General features: G+C 34.7%; 1 protein-coding gene across 1 annotated transcript; it reads left to right on the top strand.

The window, feature by feature from the left end:
• The first annotated feature begins 4,972 nt into the window (after positions 1–4,972).
• Positions 4,973–11,539, top strand: LOC139873526 (ubiquitin carboxyl-terminal hydrolase 23). Its single transcript, XM_071861451.1, has 10 exons — positions 4,973–5,437; positions 6,897–7,011; positions 7,100–7,210; positions 7,318–7,490; positions 7,724–8,050; positions 8,618–8,743; positions 8,827–9,549; positions 9,874–10,405; positions 10,846–10,933; positions 11,030–11,539. The coding sequence occupies exons 1-10, from the start codon at positions 5,102–5,104 to the stop codon at positions 11,235–11,237; spliced, it is 2,739 nt and encodes a 912-aa protein (XP_071717552.1). The 5' UTR covers positions 4,973–5,101; the 3' UTR covers positions 11,238–11,539.
• The last annotated feature ends 4,440 nt before the right edge of the window (positions 11,540–15,979 follow it).

Genomic DNA, 15,979 nt, shown 5'->3' with positions numbered 1-15,979 from the left:
TAAACAAATGCTCCGGTGAGTTTCTTGGTGTTTGATGCTCATCACGGTTCTCATCCTTGATGCGTATAAGCCTCAAGTGTACAACTCTTGATGTTTTATATCACTTTAACCAAGGTTTAACCATCAACACACAAAGTCAAGATTAAGAAATAAAATACATCTCATTTAAGAGTTTGAGCAAGATGATGAACCAAAGTTACATCAAATTCTTAGTTTTGACACAAGTACAAGTTTTATTAAGCTATAAACTTTGATTTAAACTAAATAAGCAAGACCTTAAGTTATAAAACTTATATCTTAGCTAAGTATTAAAGACCTTAGACTAAAAAGTCCAGATCTCATGTTCTTGGTGAAACCCTAAGTCATAGTACTTAGACTTTTAACTTTTACACAACCATAAGTTATGAAACTTAGATTTTGTAAAGTAAAATGAACATAAGCTAATGAGCTTTTGTTTAAACAAAGTAGAAGACCATAAGTTACACAACTTAGATCAAACACAAAAATGAAACCCTAAGCTAGAGAGCTTGGATTCCTAACAACACTTATGATATTTCAAGCTAGTAAGCTTGTATCTTTTGTTTAATGAAAACGCAAGTCACAAATCTAAAGTACAACAAATTTAAGAAGATCATAAGTTAGTAAACTTTGATCTTAACTAACTTTTTGTAGGATCTCAAGCTAGTAAGCTTGTATTTCTAATGTTCTTGAAGATCCATAAAATAAAAAGTTGGATCTACAAGTTACATGAAGATCATAAACATGAGTTTTGATCTTTTAACACAATTAAAGAGATCTTAAGTTAATAAACTTAGATTTAACAAGATAATGAAGATTCAAAGCTAAAAAGATTGAATCCTTCATGTTCTTGAAGACTTTTCAAAACAAAGTTTGAATCTTACAAGAGTTATGAATATTCAAGTTACAAAACTTGAATCCTTGATTATGATGATGATGATTCACGAAAATAAGGAAAGAAAAGAAAATCAAGAACACTTACAAGTTCTTCAAAACTTTAGAGAGAAGTTAGAGTGAGAAGCAACTAGAGAGAAAAGTGTGTGTGTGTTTGAGAAAATGAAGTGAAATTTGAAAAATGAAGTGGTGGTGGTGGTGGTGTATAAGGCCGACGGCCAAAGGAGGGGTGGGGGGACCATTTTGGCCTCATGTGGTGGTGGCATTGTGTGGTCCATGGTGGTGGTACAAAGTAATGTTGGTATGTTGGGTGGTTTGAGACAAAATGTAAATATTAGTACACAAGGCATGCTAGTTACTTGTCTCATTATTTACATGGGCTAATTAGTCCACTAATTAATCCACTAAATTGAGTAGGTTGGGCCATGGAAGTCCATTAAGGTAACTAGTGAACATTAGTAAACACTAAGCGTAATTAATAAACCATCAAGCCAAGTAATTGTCATTAATAAATAACAATTATGTTTACGTAGTCATAATATTCTAATTACGACAAAAGTTTAACGTGTACCAAGTACGTAGATCGTTTTAAACGATAAGCGACACTAACGGTCGTAAATGCATTCAAGGATCATGTTAAGTGATTAAGCATTTAATAACACGTTGTAGATATTAATGAAAGTAATTAACATAATTAATGATTCCAGAATATAATCTAACTCAGTACGCACAAATACGCAGTTTCGTGAAATTAATAAATATAATTATAAGTCGAAAAAGTCGGGTCGTTACATACTGCTTTATATATATCAAAAGTGCGGCTAAATGTACGCCAAAAATGACCAACCACCCCGTTCACAATGCATTAGAAGAATATTATGTTACTCAAGTGAGAGCCAACTTTCACTCAATCCTAAAAAGTGATAAATAACTTACATGGGAATTTTTCATATTGCCAAGGGTAGTTCATAATGGTTAAATCATAACCTGACAAAGCATGGACAATCTGGCTCGATTCTTTATCATTAAAATTGAAATCATAATGGATGCATCAACGTAGTATTCCTTAAGCTTACTAATTGTGTTTCCCGTATACCTTTTATATTCTTCTTGCTCCTATATAGCAATAGTTAAACAACGATTGAATACTAAACGTTAAATACGCGAACCATCAATGATTCAATTGCAATTATCCCAACTCACAATCAATTTCATTGCACATCACATTCATATACACGAAAAATTAGGTAACCGAGCTGATATTAGCAATAAGCATATAAAATCAGAAAAAACGTCACCAAATTAAAACACATAGAGAATATAGTAACTGCTGAGCGGTGCAGCTAATTACCTGTAAACCGGTGTATATTCAACTGTGGCTATTTATACAACAGTTCTAAACAATACTCAATTAAAATCAGTGATGATACATTTACCATAGTTACTAGCTAGGCTATCTAAACAAATTACTATATTTTACACGAGAACACGAAGGTAAATTCATAGAAAAATACATAACATACAATCCATTGATCAAGTAATAAACAAGGGGAAAGTGAATTACCGTAAAGTCTTTCAGATATTTAAAGATGTCCATTAGGCGGTTTGTTATAATACATTTATACATAATAAACCTTATAACGGTGATCCCGAAACACTAAAAAATGGTGAGATGAAGTATGGTAACGAGCAAGGTTGCGAAATTCGGTATTCGTTAATTAATAATTCGGGAGTAATTTGCAATTCGGGAATTAATCGGTCTTATGTAATTTTCAAATTTTAAATAATATATTTCAAAATTACATGCATAAATATAAAACTAAATGATATGCATAAACACGTTTTTTCATTTGTAAAAAAGTTTTAAAATTTTAGTTTAATTTGTTATAATATGTTGGCCAATTTTTACTTTGATGGACTTTGATCAACAAATCCGATTTTGAACCATTAATTGACGTTAATTGATTTATTAAATGAATTTTAGAAAATCTGAACGGACTATTCTTAATAGCGACTAACGAGTACCTGGTGATTAATCGGGGTATTTTACAGTGGTAACGAGTTAGCTAGGGGTTTGTAGGATAAAGGTGGTCGAGTTTAGAATGTTGGGTGTTTAATGATGATTGTGCAGGAATATCACTTCACAAATTATGAGATTTTATAACCGTCACCAATTAAGTATATAAACAGAGGATACATATCGACAACTCTTAAAATTAAGGTTTTACATAAAACCGCATTAAAACAAACCGTAACCATATTAAGCGATAAAACCGCAACGAATTAACCGAACGAATGAATAACTGCGGGTTTAGTTTACACTTTTGAATTAAACGAACTTTGTGGGCCAACTATGTAAATAATTGATACCCACACCAAATTAACCGCACCCGCACCATTTAGTATTTCATATTTTATTTATGATCGTTTTTACGAAAAATGGTCAAATTGTTTTAAGAGTAAACATTGCATATCAATATTTAACATTATTTTGACTTTTAAGTTTGGATAAAAAAATGAAGTTCATAGGAAATTCTACACTTTATGTAACATTATTTTGACTTTTAAGTTTGGATGAAAAAATAAAGTTCGTAGGAAATTCTACACTTTAAGAACTTTATATGAATTTATGCTTTGCCTAATTAATGAATTTTTTTCATTAATTTGAAGTGTAAAAACGATATTTATCTACTTTTAGTTTCGATTAGAAATATGAGACAATGACTTCTTCTATATTAAAAGGTCATTCTCAGTAGTATAGACACAAACATATTAAATTAGTTATTTTTTTCCCAATAATTGGTTACCAAATTAATCGTTTTATAATTAATTGTTAATCAGTTTAACCAAATTAACCGAGCAGCTATTAACCGAACCGAATGGTAAAAAAAATTAACCGCAATAACGGTTATGGTTATGGTTTTGGTCCATAATTGCACCAACCCGCCCCACACCCACCCCTACTTAAAATTATCGTTACAAAATATATAGGTCATATGTGAGTCACAAATTCGTAAGTGTCATTTGCGATCTTGCGACTTGGTCATAATTTATGTTTCTTAGTTATGACCGATAAATCATGTGAGCCGCCAACTCACAACAACCATTTGTGAATTGCGACTCGATGAAATACACGAGCTTCGTAAAAAACTTTGAATACTCACATACAATCAAATCCTAACCACATTACAATTAAACATTAGTAAATTATAACACATTAATAATATACATAAATCAAAAGTAGTAACCCACATATAACGCCAATTAATAAAGAACGTTTACGTGATAAAATGTTTATGATAAGCAATAGGTAAATGAAATGCAAGTGGTTTATACCTCGTATTTTGTCATTGTAACGTTATAGTGGTTACTTATGTACGATAAACGTACTTCTCAACAAGCCGATTCAACTAGTTTTAGTAAATCAAAATAGTGTGTTGGGGAGGGAGGGGGAGGGGGATGGTTACTGGCAGTTGGTGATGGTACATGGTAGTTGCTATAGGTGTACTTTGAGTATGGTGATGGTGGTGGGTGGTAATTAGAAAATGTCCATTATGAAATCGCAAAAAAGATAGTAAATCGCCAATGAATCAGAAAATTTAACTTTATGCGAGTCAAATGAGTCGTTTACACAAATATATTAGAAAAAAGCCACATGCTAGTCGGAAATGGCAAAACTTTCTTGCAATTTGCGAATGCATAGCTTCTCGACCATTTAAAATTTATCAACTAAACATAAGATTTCATGAATTTTGAAATGCATCTCTCTCAAAATTTCACGAATCGTACGCACACTAAGAAAGCAGTATCAGTGAATACAACTATTCCAAATTACTGACCTTATCGTCGAAGCCATTCATTAACAAACCGAACTTAAGCTACCAATTTTTACTCTTACTTTATTACAGTGGACTCTCGGTTAATGTCCAAACAAGTTTACCGTCGAAACCCTAGAAACCGTGTGAAATTATTGGCACGTGTGAACTCACACATACACACATTAAAGTAGGGTTTATACACTCGGTTCCAGCTTCACACTTTCTTCCTCTTTGTCCCCCCACAGCCCAAAATCTCCATCTGCCATCAATCCCAAAATCCCCAAATCTCAAATTAATCGATCTTTATGCAATCATCTATAAACCAACACAAAAACAGCAAATTGTTAAAACCCCACTTCTAAAAATCATTCATGGCTACTAAAGCTTTGAGCTTGATTGATAATAACAATAATACTATCTCCAAACTTGAAAACCCAGATGCTGAATCCTCCGATAAATCTCCCTTTAGAAGGATTGAGTTTCATTTAGCAAGAAAACCCTTTACTGGATTTAGTAACGGCGGTAGTGACGGTAGTTTTCGGCTTGAAACGCTTAATCCGACGGCATCTAGCTCGAAAAGTACCCAGCAGAGCGTCGGGTCGGGTTTTGTTAATGTTGGTGGGTATTCGGGTAAGAAAAGGGATGGATTGGAGATGGACAATGGGTTTGACCCGGAACTCAGTTTTGGGATTACATTTAGAAGAATTGTAAGTTTCTCATTAAATAAGTATTGATTGATTTATAATTTTGTATTTATTTTTATTGTTATTTGAATTTGAATATTGATAATTGAATTAGCAAGAATGTGTGTGACAGTGTAAGATGGCATTAATGCTGTTAAAGCTAATAAGAATTCTTTGGTTAATTAATTAGATTAGATATATGATGATTATAATACATTTGGTGGATAATGATATGTTCAACATTAGATATAGGATGACTGTAGCTCACATGTTGTGGTTATATGGTGAAATATTAGTGGTTCTCTTGGTTATAATGAATATAACTTGCTTAGTATAAGGAAATTTCTAATTTTTAGAGATTATAGGGTTTGTATGATGTAAAGATGTTTTTAAATCACCAAATTTGAACGTCTAGTTGTTGTTTTAAAATACGATTATGAATCACTTGTTGCTTTCCAGGGGTATTTGACTAATGCTAGTGTATATAGTAGAGTTAGGGTGTAAGGTTTAAATCCAGTTATTCGAGAAAGAGTTGATATGTGTTATTACTATATTTTATTAATAACGAGTCAATTGCGTGTAATTGAAAAGAAAATGATTGACAGTGGCTAAAGTATATTGAAATGCTTACAATCTCTTACATTGTTGGGTCAAATCAGCTTCACTCATGCTTTAAAGTTACCCGTTTTGTTATGGGCACATTTTGTTAACCTGAAGAAGGTAAATAATGCAAACCGTTAACAAGAATCATGGTTCAGGATTTGTACCTCCAACCTATACCAGTGTTGTTGCATGCCCCCAAACAAGAAACGTGGTCTAGAATTTGCACCCCTGATCTCTATTTGGTGTTGCGTGCCCGGACCACAATACTACCATCATGAAAGTTGCTTATTTATTGTACTGACTGAGATGGACCCTTTTTAATGGCTAAAAGGCTTGCTTTTACCATTCTTTAGCAATTAGCAATGTTACTTAAGCGTGCAAAAGGTTATAAGTTTGCAACTTTGCATTACAAAAATGTGAATTCTTTTAACCAGCTTTTTTTTTTTTTTTTTTTTTTTTTTTTTTTTTTTTTTTTTTTTGCTGCAACTGGAGATAGCTTTTACTTGCTATAGATTTTTTTGCAAGGGTACAATAAAAACATTAGATATGTTGCCTTGACGTTCAGTATAAACCATGTGCCGGCCAGTCTGAGTAATGTTATAGACCTTATTGGTTCTGCAATGACCCTTATTATACCTTATCGTTCTCTTGAAATCATTCTGAATGATATTATTCAGGAAGTTTTCGACATCCTTTTTACCCTTTGAAATTCTTAACCCGGTTGACCCGTTTCCATTATAGTCAATTCTGTAATTTTATCCATTTCATCTTTTAGAGAAAAATCGGTATCTAACTCAACCGGTTTTCCCATAAATTTGCCGAAATATCCACTTTATGATTATTTGCATGCTCTTGTCTGCTTATGTGTGACAATTTACAGGGTGCCGGTTTGGAGAATCTTGGTAATACGTGCTTTCTTAATTCCGTACTTCAATGTTTAACGTATACCGAGCCTTTAGCTGCATATCTACAGAGCGGAAAACATCAAAGTACTTGTAAGTATTTGACTGGTGCTATTCAGTCTTTAAATGGACACATAAAAGTACAATACTTTTGTTGACTTCCGTTGACTTTATAATAAAGGTCGGAAAGCTGGATTTTGTGCTTTGTGTGCTATTCAAAAGCATGTCAGTCGTGCACTACAATTATCAGGGCGATCATTGGCACCTAAGGATCTCGTTTCCAATCTACGATGTATCCTTAAATCTACCATTTTCATCTTCTTTTTTTTGTTTTTGGCGTTTGTGTGTGTGTGTAATTATTTGCATTGATATGTTGAATATCCTTGATCATGTAATTAGGCATTTCAAGAACGTTTAGGAATTCGAGGCAGGAGGATGCTCATGAATACATGGTCAATTTATTGGAATCGATGCACAAGTGTTGTTTGCCTAATGGAGTGCCTAGTGAATCACAAAGTGCTTATGATCGAAGTTTGGTTCACAAGATATTCGGTGGCCGACTTCGTAGTCAGGTAGCAAAATGGGTGGATTGGGTAACGGGTCAAAACACCCTTGTCTAAATTGTTGACACGGAACACATCTGTATGGCTTGAAACATGTTTGATTGATGCAGAACACTTAGTCCCAAATTTGTGAATATGTTCATACTTAATTACTAACTAGTGTTGACTTTTGATCTGTTTGACCCGTTTCTATTATAGCCACCTGTATTCTCATGTTTGGATAAAACATTTTTAATTTTCAGGTGAAATGCATGCAGTGTAACTATTGTTCTGACAAGTTTGATCCGTTCTTGGATTTAAGTCTTGAGATTTTAAGAGCAGATAATTTGTATAAGGCTTTTGCTAATTTCACCGCTAAAGAACAGTTAGATGGTGGGGCCAAACAGTACCAATGCCAGCAGTGCAAGCAAAAGGTCAAGGCATTAAAACAACTTACGATCCACAAAGCCCCAAATGTTCTAACTATTCACCTCAAACGCTTTGGTTCACATATGTCGGGCCAAAAGATTGACAAGAAGATCCATTTTAGTTCAACTTTGGACTTAAAACCTTTTGTCACCGGACCATATGTAAGTATTATTCTTTCATTTTTGACTACTTGATTTTAATCCTGCAAGAAATAGTTTTACCTCATAGAAATAATGTGATATTCTCTTCTAAGAAAACTATAACATTTAATTTTAAGCATGTTGATTTTTTTCTTTCAGATACTTCATACCATTTTTTGTGGTGCTATTTAAATGCGGCAAGATGTGCGGGTTGAGTATGGGTCTAAATAGACTCGGGTTGAAACGGGTCGTTTATTAGTTTGATTTAAACAAGCTGGATTTGAATAAGCTCTTAACACCTTGTCTATTATTTTAGTCATTTATGAATAATAATTGTTTTTATGAATTATGATAACAAAAATATTCTAAACCTTTAAAAACAATTATTGGAGGTTGTATGCATTCGGCCTACGTCCAACCTGTATGACCCATTTCTCTTATAGTTACTTTTTTTTTATATAAAACCCATTGTCAAAATTAAACTCAACCCAACCTAGCCTGTTTTCATAGTAAACGGGCCGAATTCACAACTCATGGCTTTATTATCTTCTCATTATTTTTTATTTTTTTTTTTAAAAAACAATGCAGGAAGGAGATTTAAAGTACACTCTATATGGTGTTTTGGTTCATGCCGGTTGGAGTACGCATTCGGGTCATTACTACTGCTTTGTTCGGACATCGAGTGGCATGTGGTACTCGCTTGATGACAATAGGGTAAGGTTCATGCTTACATTACTAAATATACGAGCTAGAAACTAGCGTCTTATTTTATTTCATTTTATTGTTAAATTCATTAGGTTATTCAAGTGAGTGAAAAGAGAGTTTTTGAGCAAAAAGCCTACATGCTATTTTATTTCAAAGACCGAAAAAATTTTCCATCAAAAAAGACCACAGATGCTGTTCATCAGAAAGAAAAAGTTGTGGTAAATGGTACCGCCAATGGCTCCAATGCATCAAAACAATCCCAAATGAGAATTGGTTCAAGTATTGGGTCAGTTAATGCGTTCAGTCCGGTTGCACCAAAAGAGGCCCAAACGAACACCATTCTTAGTAACGGATCATTAAGTGGTCACAAATCTTCAGCTCCTGTTGGAACCATGAGCAATGGGCTTAGTATTGATGCTTCAAAAGAGGCCCAAATAAAAAGTTTGCCAAGTAACGGGCTATTAAATGGTCAGAAGCCTTTGGTTACTTCTGGTACCGAGAGTAGTGTGTTAACTCCTGTTGTGCCTAACGAGACCCAAACGAACACTAGTGAAAATAACAGATCTTTAAACGGACACGAGTCCCCAATTAATGTTGGTACAGTGACAAATGGGTTCAAAACTGGTGCACAAGAACAGACCAAAAAGGTAGAGGATTCAGCTATAAAAACCGTTGCTGAATCAAATTCAAAAGACACACAAAAGAGCAAAATTGAAGATGTTAGTGTTGAAAATGCTTTAACCGTCAGTTGCAGCAATCCAGTTACAACTCCTGTTGATACTGCGAGTAAAACAGTGGACGAGGTCCATTCTAAGGTAAAACTTTTTCTCAGTTGATGTGAACGTAATGTGAAGGTGGCAAAATGGGCGGGTCTGGATTGGTTTATAAACTATGTATATCAATAAAATAATCTTACTATCTGAATAATATTAAGGAGGTTTTATGCATAGAGAAAATACTTATAGTTTTGTAAGACTTTCTATCTGTTTGACCCTTTAGAGATGCACATAACCCTATTCGACCCTTTTACAAGTGAGCGTGTCAAAATCGCCACCACTAACTTTTTGAGTTTTTTTTTATAAAGCAGCGAACTTTTTGAGTTTGTCCTTAGTTCTTGACTAATCGGAGTAAGTTTACAGGAAATTGTTGTGCGTGATGGTCTAATTAAGGAGGTGGCCGTTAAATTTCCGGACTTACCGGTATTACCAAAAACGGAAAGATCTACGGAGCAAAAAGCTAGTGGCAAAAAAAGCCGTACACGAGTCAAAAACGTTTTGAAGTGTTCGTTAATAAGTATGAAATTCAGCTCAAACATTCGTATGGGGACACTATTAAACCAGAGGAAGAAAAAGAAACATAAGCGAAGCAAACGGGCCAAGAGTTTTAAACAAGAAAATTCGGTTAACGAAGGCCCGTCTTGTTCGGTTAAATCGGAAGCACAAGTGGCGGTCAAAGCACCATTTGCGAACATCGATGAAGGTCCATCTTCTTCGGACAAAGTTGACGCCCAGAAGGCCGTAACTCCGATTGAAAACAAATTCGAAGATAGGGTTAATAAAGATAGTGTTGTGCTTGCAAAAGGTGATTGTAATGGTGTATCAAACGGAAGTCAATCGTCAACACAAAAGGATTTGGTTCATATGCTTACAAGAGGCATGGATGATAGAAACAGTAAGTGAAGTTACATTTTTGCCCCCCTACTTTCTGTTTTAATTTCTATTTTATAGTTTTAGGAACACGGTTAGAACCTTTCAAGGAAAGACGGAGTTAAGAGTTTTGACGACCTATGTTAATAAAAGCGTTAAAACGAAGGATTACCTATCTAAATTTCTAAACTCTATTCTAATAATACGAACTTTAGAAAACATTTGGGCGAAAAGTGACAAGATTGATTTCTTGTTATGATTGCTAATGAAACTGGTTAAAGGAAAAGATTCAGGTTAATGGGTGAGGGTGAGTACTTTTACTCATATATATGCTGCCTAACGGGCTTTTCAATACTCAGATGTATGCTGCCTAACGGGCTTTTCAAGATTGAAAAGCCCGTTACAAGTCTTTAACTACATTGTACATATACGCTAAACGTTTTTTGTTCTTTCGATTATATTTAGTTCCTCGTTGGGATAAAGATGATTCGACACCATCTCAGAGAAGAGTAACAAAACGTGAACTCACTATTGGTTACATTGGAGATGAATGGTAGGTCCCACAAACTCCCAAGTTCACTATTTCTACTTTTTTTAAGAAACTTTTTATACACGTGATTCATAACTTCTAAATGAACGTATTCAACAGGGACGAAGAATACGATAGAGGAAAGAGAAAGAAAGTACGGATGTCACAAACTGAATTTGACGGGAAGAATCCGTTTCAAAATATTGCAAACGAGAGGTTAAAATCGCATGCAGAAAAACAAAACTCGTTTAATAGATCTTCTTCGATGATGATGAAAAACAAGCAGTTTAAGAAGTCACGATCTGGTAACGGGCCTTACAGGATATGATGCCAACATTTTTGTTTCTGAGAACGAGATTGGGAAAAACCGACATATTTACAAGGTATTTTCTTAGAATTGTCATCTAATCCGTAGAATGACTTTTCTTGAGTTCCTAAGGTGTGGGAGTAATTTTATTTATTTATTTTTTATTTGAAGTTTGAAATTAGGTTATGAATTAAGTTGTGGTAACAAATGTATGGTTATGTATTCCGTTTATAAATGGGATGCTTAACTACTGTTTGAATATTTTGAATATCTAGATCTAGATCTAGATCAAGATTGATTAAAATAACCAATTTTAGGGAGTTGATCCGAATGTGTTTGTATATGTGTTTCATAGTATCAAATGTTTGTTGGCAATTAAGGTGAGATGGCAAGATGTTTGGCAAGTTTAATAACTTGTCAAAGCTGTTGGGTTAGATTTGATCCAAATGTTTTTGTATTTGTTGCATAGCGCAACTAGATGCCACGTCTCGTGGTATCAGATGTTTATTGCAATTATGGGATGGCAAGATGTTTGGCCAGTTTAATGACTTGTCAAAGCGCGTTGGGTTGGAGTTGATTTGAATGTGTTTGCATAGCACAACTAGATGCATGTTTCATGGTATCAAATGTTGTTGCAATTAAGATGTTTGGCAAGTTTTATGAATTGTCAAAGCGTGTTGGGTTGAATCAGGCTATCTAATACCTTAGGGTACAACAATGGTTGGTAGCATCATTTGTTATAACTTGACTCCCTTTTATTATTTTTTCGGTTCAGTTTTCTATGTTCTCTTTTTGGGAGTGATCTGTATACTATTAATTTTTATTTAATACATCTTGTTATTTTAATATTTTATCACAAAACACTTTAAAACATGTTTCTTGGTGTACAAATAAAATTGATGGTATGAATATATGATTGGTGATGAACATCAGACATAATGGTTAACTACAACATGACTTCTATTACATAATTATATATATACAAACCTTAAAATATTGGTTGAATGCTTAAACCAAGATTTTAAATCTATTCAAGTCTTAATTGAATGGTTAACCAAACCTGACACAACCCTTGCCCTTGCAAGGAGTTCAAATTTTAACTTCAAATTTTAGATAATTTCACTGCATTTATACAATAATCAGTTGTATTGCACAACTTGTTAATGCATCGATGTAATGGATCTATAAAAATCTAAATAGATTTATCATATACTCTTATAAGATGATGAAAAGGTGACACTATATTCACACTTGCTTTCAAAATTGATCAATTGAAAAAAAAAAAAAACAAAAAAAAACATATCCACCTTGAGTAAATATAAAAGGGGTGAGTTATTTGGACCACCCCTTAGGATTTTTGTAACAAAAAAATAACGGCCGGTGGAGTGTCGATGGTATTATTGTGGTGGCGGGCAATGTTCTCGCACTCGTCTCCCTGTTTGTTTCGGATTCTTGCAAGTATGTGTTAGTTATATTTTGGTTAGAAGGGAAAATGGAGTTTTGTCCCACATTGGTAGAAGAGTGAAGTTGGAGGTGAACTCCTTGGCTATAAAAGGAGGCCATAGGATTACTTCCAAATTGCACCAATCAATACACTTTAAGTATTTGATTATTTCTTTCATTCTTACCCTTGTTTGAGAGTTGTATTAGTTAAATATTTTGGAGAGTGTAGTTGGCTTAAGAGAGTCGTCTATATAATTGTAACAATTTGTGATATAATGTATTTCTCTCTTTGGGGGCCGGTGGTTTTTCTCCTGTTTTGGAGTTTCCACGTTAAATCTTGTGTTGTGTATTGTTCTTATTTCTTTACTGTTTTTCATTGGGCGTTTGTTGGAAATTAGTGAGGCCGTAATTTTCCAACAACTGGTATCAGAGCGTCAGGTTTGACGGGGGTTTCGGTTATAGGAGTCGGAGTATGCTCTGTGGTTGCCACGGGAGTGGATCGTCCACATCAGAAACGAGTTCTATTGATCGTATAGGGTATCTGGTTAGACAATATTTTTTCTGATTCGTAGTAATAGTTGGATTTGTTAGTGGCGAGTTGTGGATTTTCGATTTAAAGGGTCCTGGCTACCAGCTACATCTTTTGGCTATTCGAAACGTGAGCAAAATCAGAGAAAGTGTTGTTTATAGGATACGGATACGATGTCGAAGTTCAGTCCAATGAGGTTTGATGTAGAGAAATTTGATGGGATGATCAATTTTGGCTTATGGCAGGTTCAAGTCAAGGATGTGTTGATTCAGTCCGGGTTACACAAGGCATTGAAAGGTAAACCCACCTTTGTTCCCGGCAGTGATTCTAGCAGTAAGTTCGATGAAGAAGAATGGGATGATATGGATTTGAGGGCAGCAAGTGCGATTCGTTTGTGTCTTGCAAAGAACGTGCTTGCAAATGTGCACTGGTTATCAACGGCAAAGGAGCTTTGGGTTAAACTAGAGCAGTTGTACCAAGGCAAGGGCATCTCAAATCGGTTGTGTCTTAAAGAACAATTTCATACTCTGCGTATGGATGGGGGTTCAAAGATTTCAGATCGTCTAAGTATTCTTAACGGTATTATTTCAGAACTGGAGGCTATTGGAGTTAAAACGGATGATGAAGATAAAGCTTTGAGGTTGATATTATCTTTATCATCGTCTTATGAACACATGAAACCTATTTTGATGTATGGGAAGAAAACTCTGAAGTTTGAAGACGTTACTAGCAAGCTCCTATCCGAGGAGAAAAGACTGGAAGGTAACGGGGTCTCGTCATCGGGAGATACGATAGTGTTGTGTTCGGATAGGCGAAAGAGAAACTCTGGGAAGAATCTGGTATGCTGGAGGTGCGGGAAGACTGGGCATGTAATGGTTAATTGTCCAGGTGGAGCTAATCCGGCAAATGGCTCCAAAGACGCTAACATTGTCTCCGTTGTTACGGAGAGTGACAAATTCCTCTGAAGTCACACCATCCTCATGGTGTGTCCGCGCCACCATGAAAATGGATGTTCGTTAGCGGTTCCACAATTGCACATGGGCATTTGTTTGGCATTGATGCATGTTGTGTGGTGGAAACTGATGTTTTAGCTGATGAAACTTCCAGAGAAAGCCAAACAGGAAGTTGCACCATAAAGTTTCAGCTGGTTGTTCAACAACATGTGCCGAGGTGAAATGCTTGGAATGTGATATTCTAAGTGTTATACTCTTAATGGTGGAGTATGATAATTATTGTTAAGAGTTATGATTGTTTGTGATGACAATGATTGTCGGTTTAGACAATGTTCGGTAAAGATGCAAGTTTTGTCTCTTGGGAGATAATGTCAACGGCATGAAGATGAGGATCTTGAAGTTGTCGTCGAGGAAGCGTCTACATCGGTTATCTTTGCAATGTGAAAGCATGATTATTTTCTTCTATCCAAAAGGTGGAGATTTGTTAGTTATATTTTGGTTAGAAGGAAAAATGGAGTTTTGTCCCACATTGGTAGAAGAGTGAAGTTGGAGGTGAACTCCTTAGCTATAAAAGGAGGCCATTAGATTACTTTCAAATTGCACCAATCAATACACTTTAAGTATTTGATTATTTCTTTCTTTCTTACCCTTGTTTGAGAGTTGTATTAGTTAAATATTTTGGAGAGTGTAGTTGGCTTAAGAGAATCGTCTATATCATTGTAACAATTTGTGATATAGTGTATTTCTCTCTTTGGGGGCCGGTGGTTTTTCTCCTGTTTTGGAGTTTCCACGTTAAATCTTGTGTTGTGTATTGTTCTTATTTCTTTACTGTTTTTCATTGAGCGTTTGTTGGGAATTAGTGAGGCCGTAATTTCCCAACAGTATGGGACCTCCGGTGTTCTTTCCATTGGCTTTTAGGAGCGTATGATTTTTTTTTGTATATATGGTACTTAGGTTTCCTTTTGTTATTGTTCTAGTCACATTGTATTTTCCTAGTCAATTGCGTTTTCACTATGTTAGTGAATCCTTTTGTTTAGGTTTGTTTCTTGGCTAGATCTCGTGTTGGATTAGCTTAGTATCAATTGTACTTGTTGATCTTCAAATTTTTTTTTTAAAGTTAACAAGTTTTTTGAAAGGAAAAAAAACTCCGATCACAACAAAACACTCTCAAAACATAGTATATGGCATCATTGAATACCATATATCAGTTTTTTTTCTTCCTGATTAACGATTATTTCACCCTCTTGACACATTTATGAACTCCCTGCAGTCTTTAGTCACCTCACTTTCCTCTTTTAGTAAACAAAATTTTAAAAGGGTGATGATATGTACACAACTACTTTTTACACATACACAACAACTATGCTTTACAGTGTTGTACAGTACAATACTATAAAACATGTTTGGTTGTGTATGTGTAAAAAGTGATTGTGTACGTATCACCTCCCATTTTAAAATACTTCCAAATTCACCATTTCCAACATTTCACCTTACTTTTCTTTAAAATTTTGGAGCCTTTTCTCAAGCCACTTCAACACAAAGACAAAAGCCATAACCTTTTCTACGTTTCTCTGTTGGTTATTTGCTTCTATCAAATAACCTTTTCTACGTTTCTCTGTTGGTTATTTGCTTCTATCAAATGGGTATTTTCTTGAAAACATACAAGTTTTCAGAGTAGCAGATTTTAGTGATGGCGGTAGTTGGGTAGTGGGTTTGGGAGTCAATATCATCATTAGCATTAATAAATGAGATGGAGGCGTGAATGAAGGGTGATCAATATGTTTGCCTTTTCTTGAAGGGATTTTCAATCTTCATCTTTCTTTAGTTAATCTGAAAAA

This window comes from Rutidosis leptorrhynchoides, chromosome 10 (genome assembly GCF_046630445.1).
Source record: "Rutidosis leptorrhynchoides isolate AG116_Rl617_1_P2 chromosome 10, CSIRO_AGI_Rlap_v1, whole genome shotgun sequence".
NCBI lineage: Eukaryota > Viridiplantae > Streptophyta > Magnoliopsida > Asterales > Asteraceae > Rutidosis > Rutidosis leptorrhynchoides.
The sequence above is the reverse complement of the archived record's forward strand: the minus strand, read 5'-3'. Positions and strand labels throughout refer to the sequence as shown.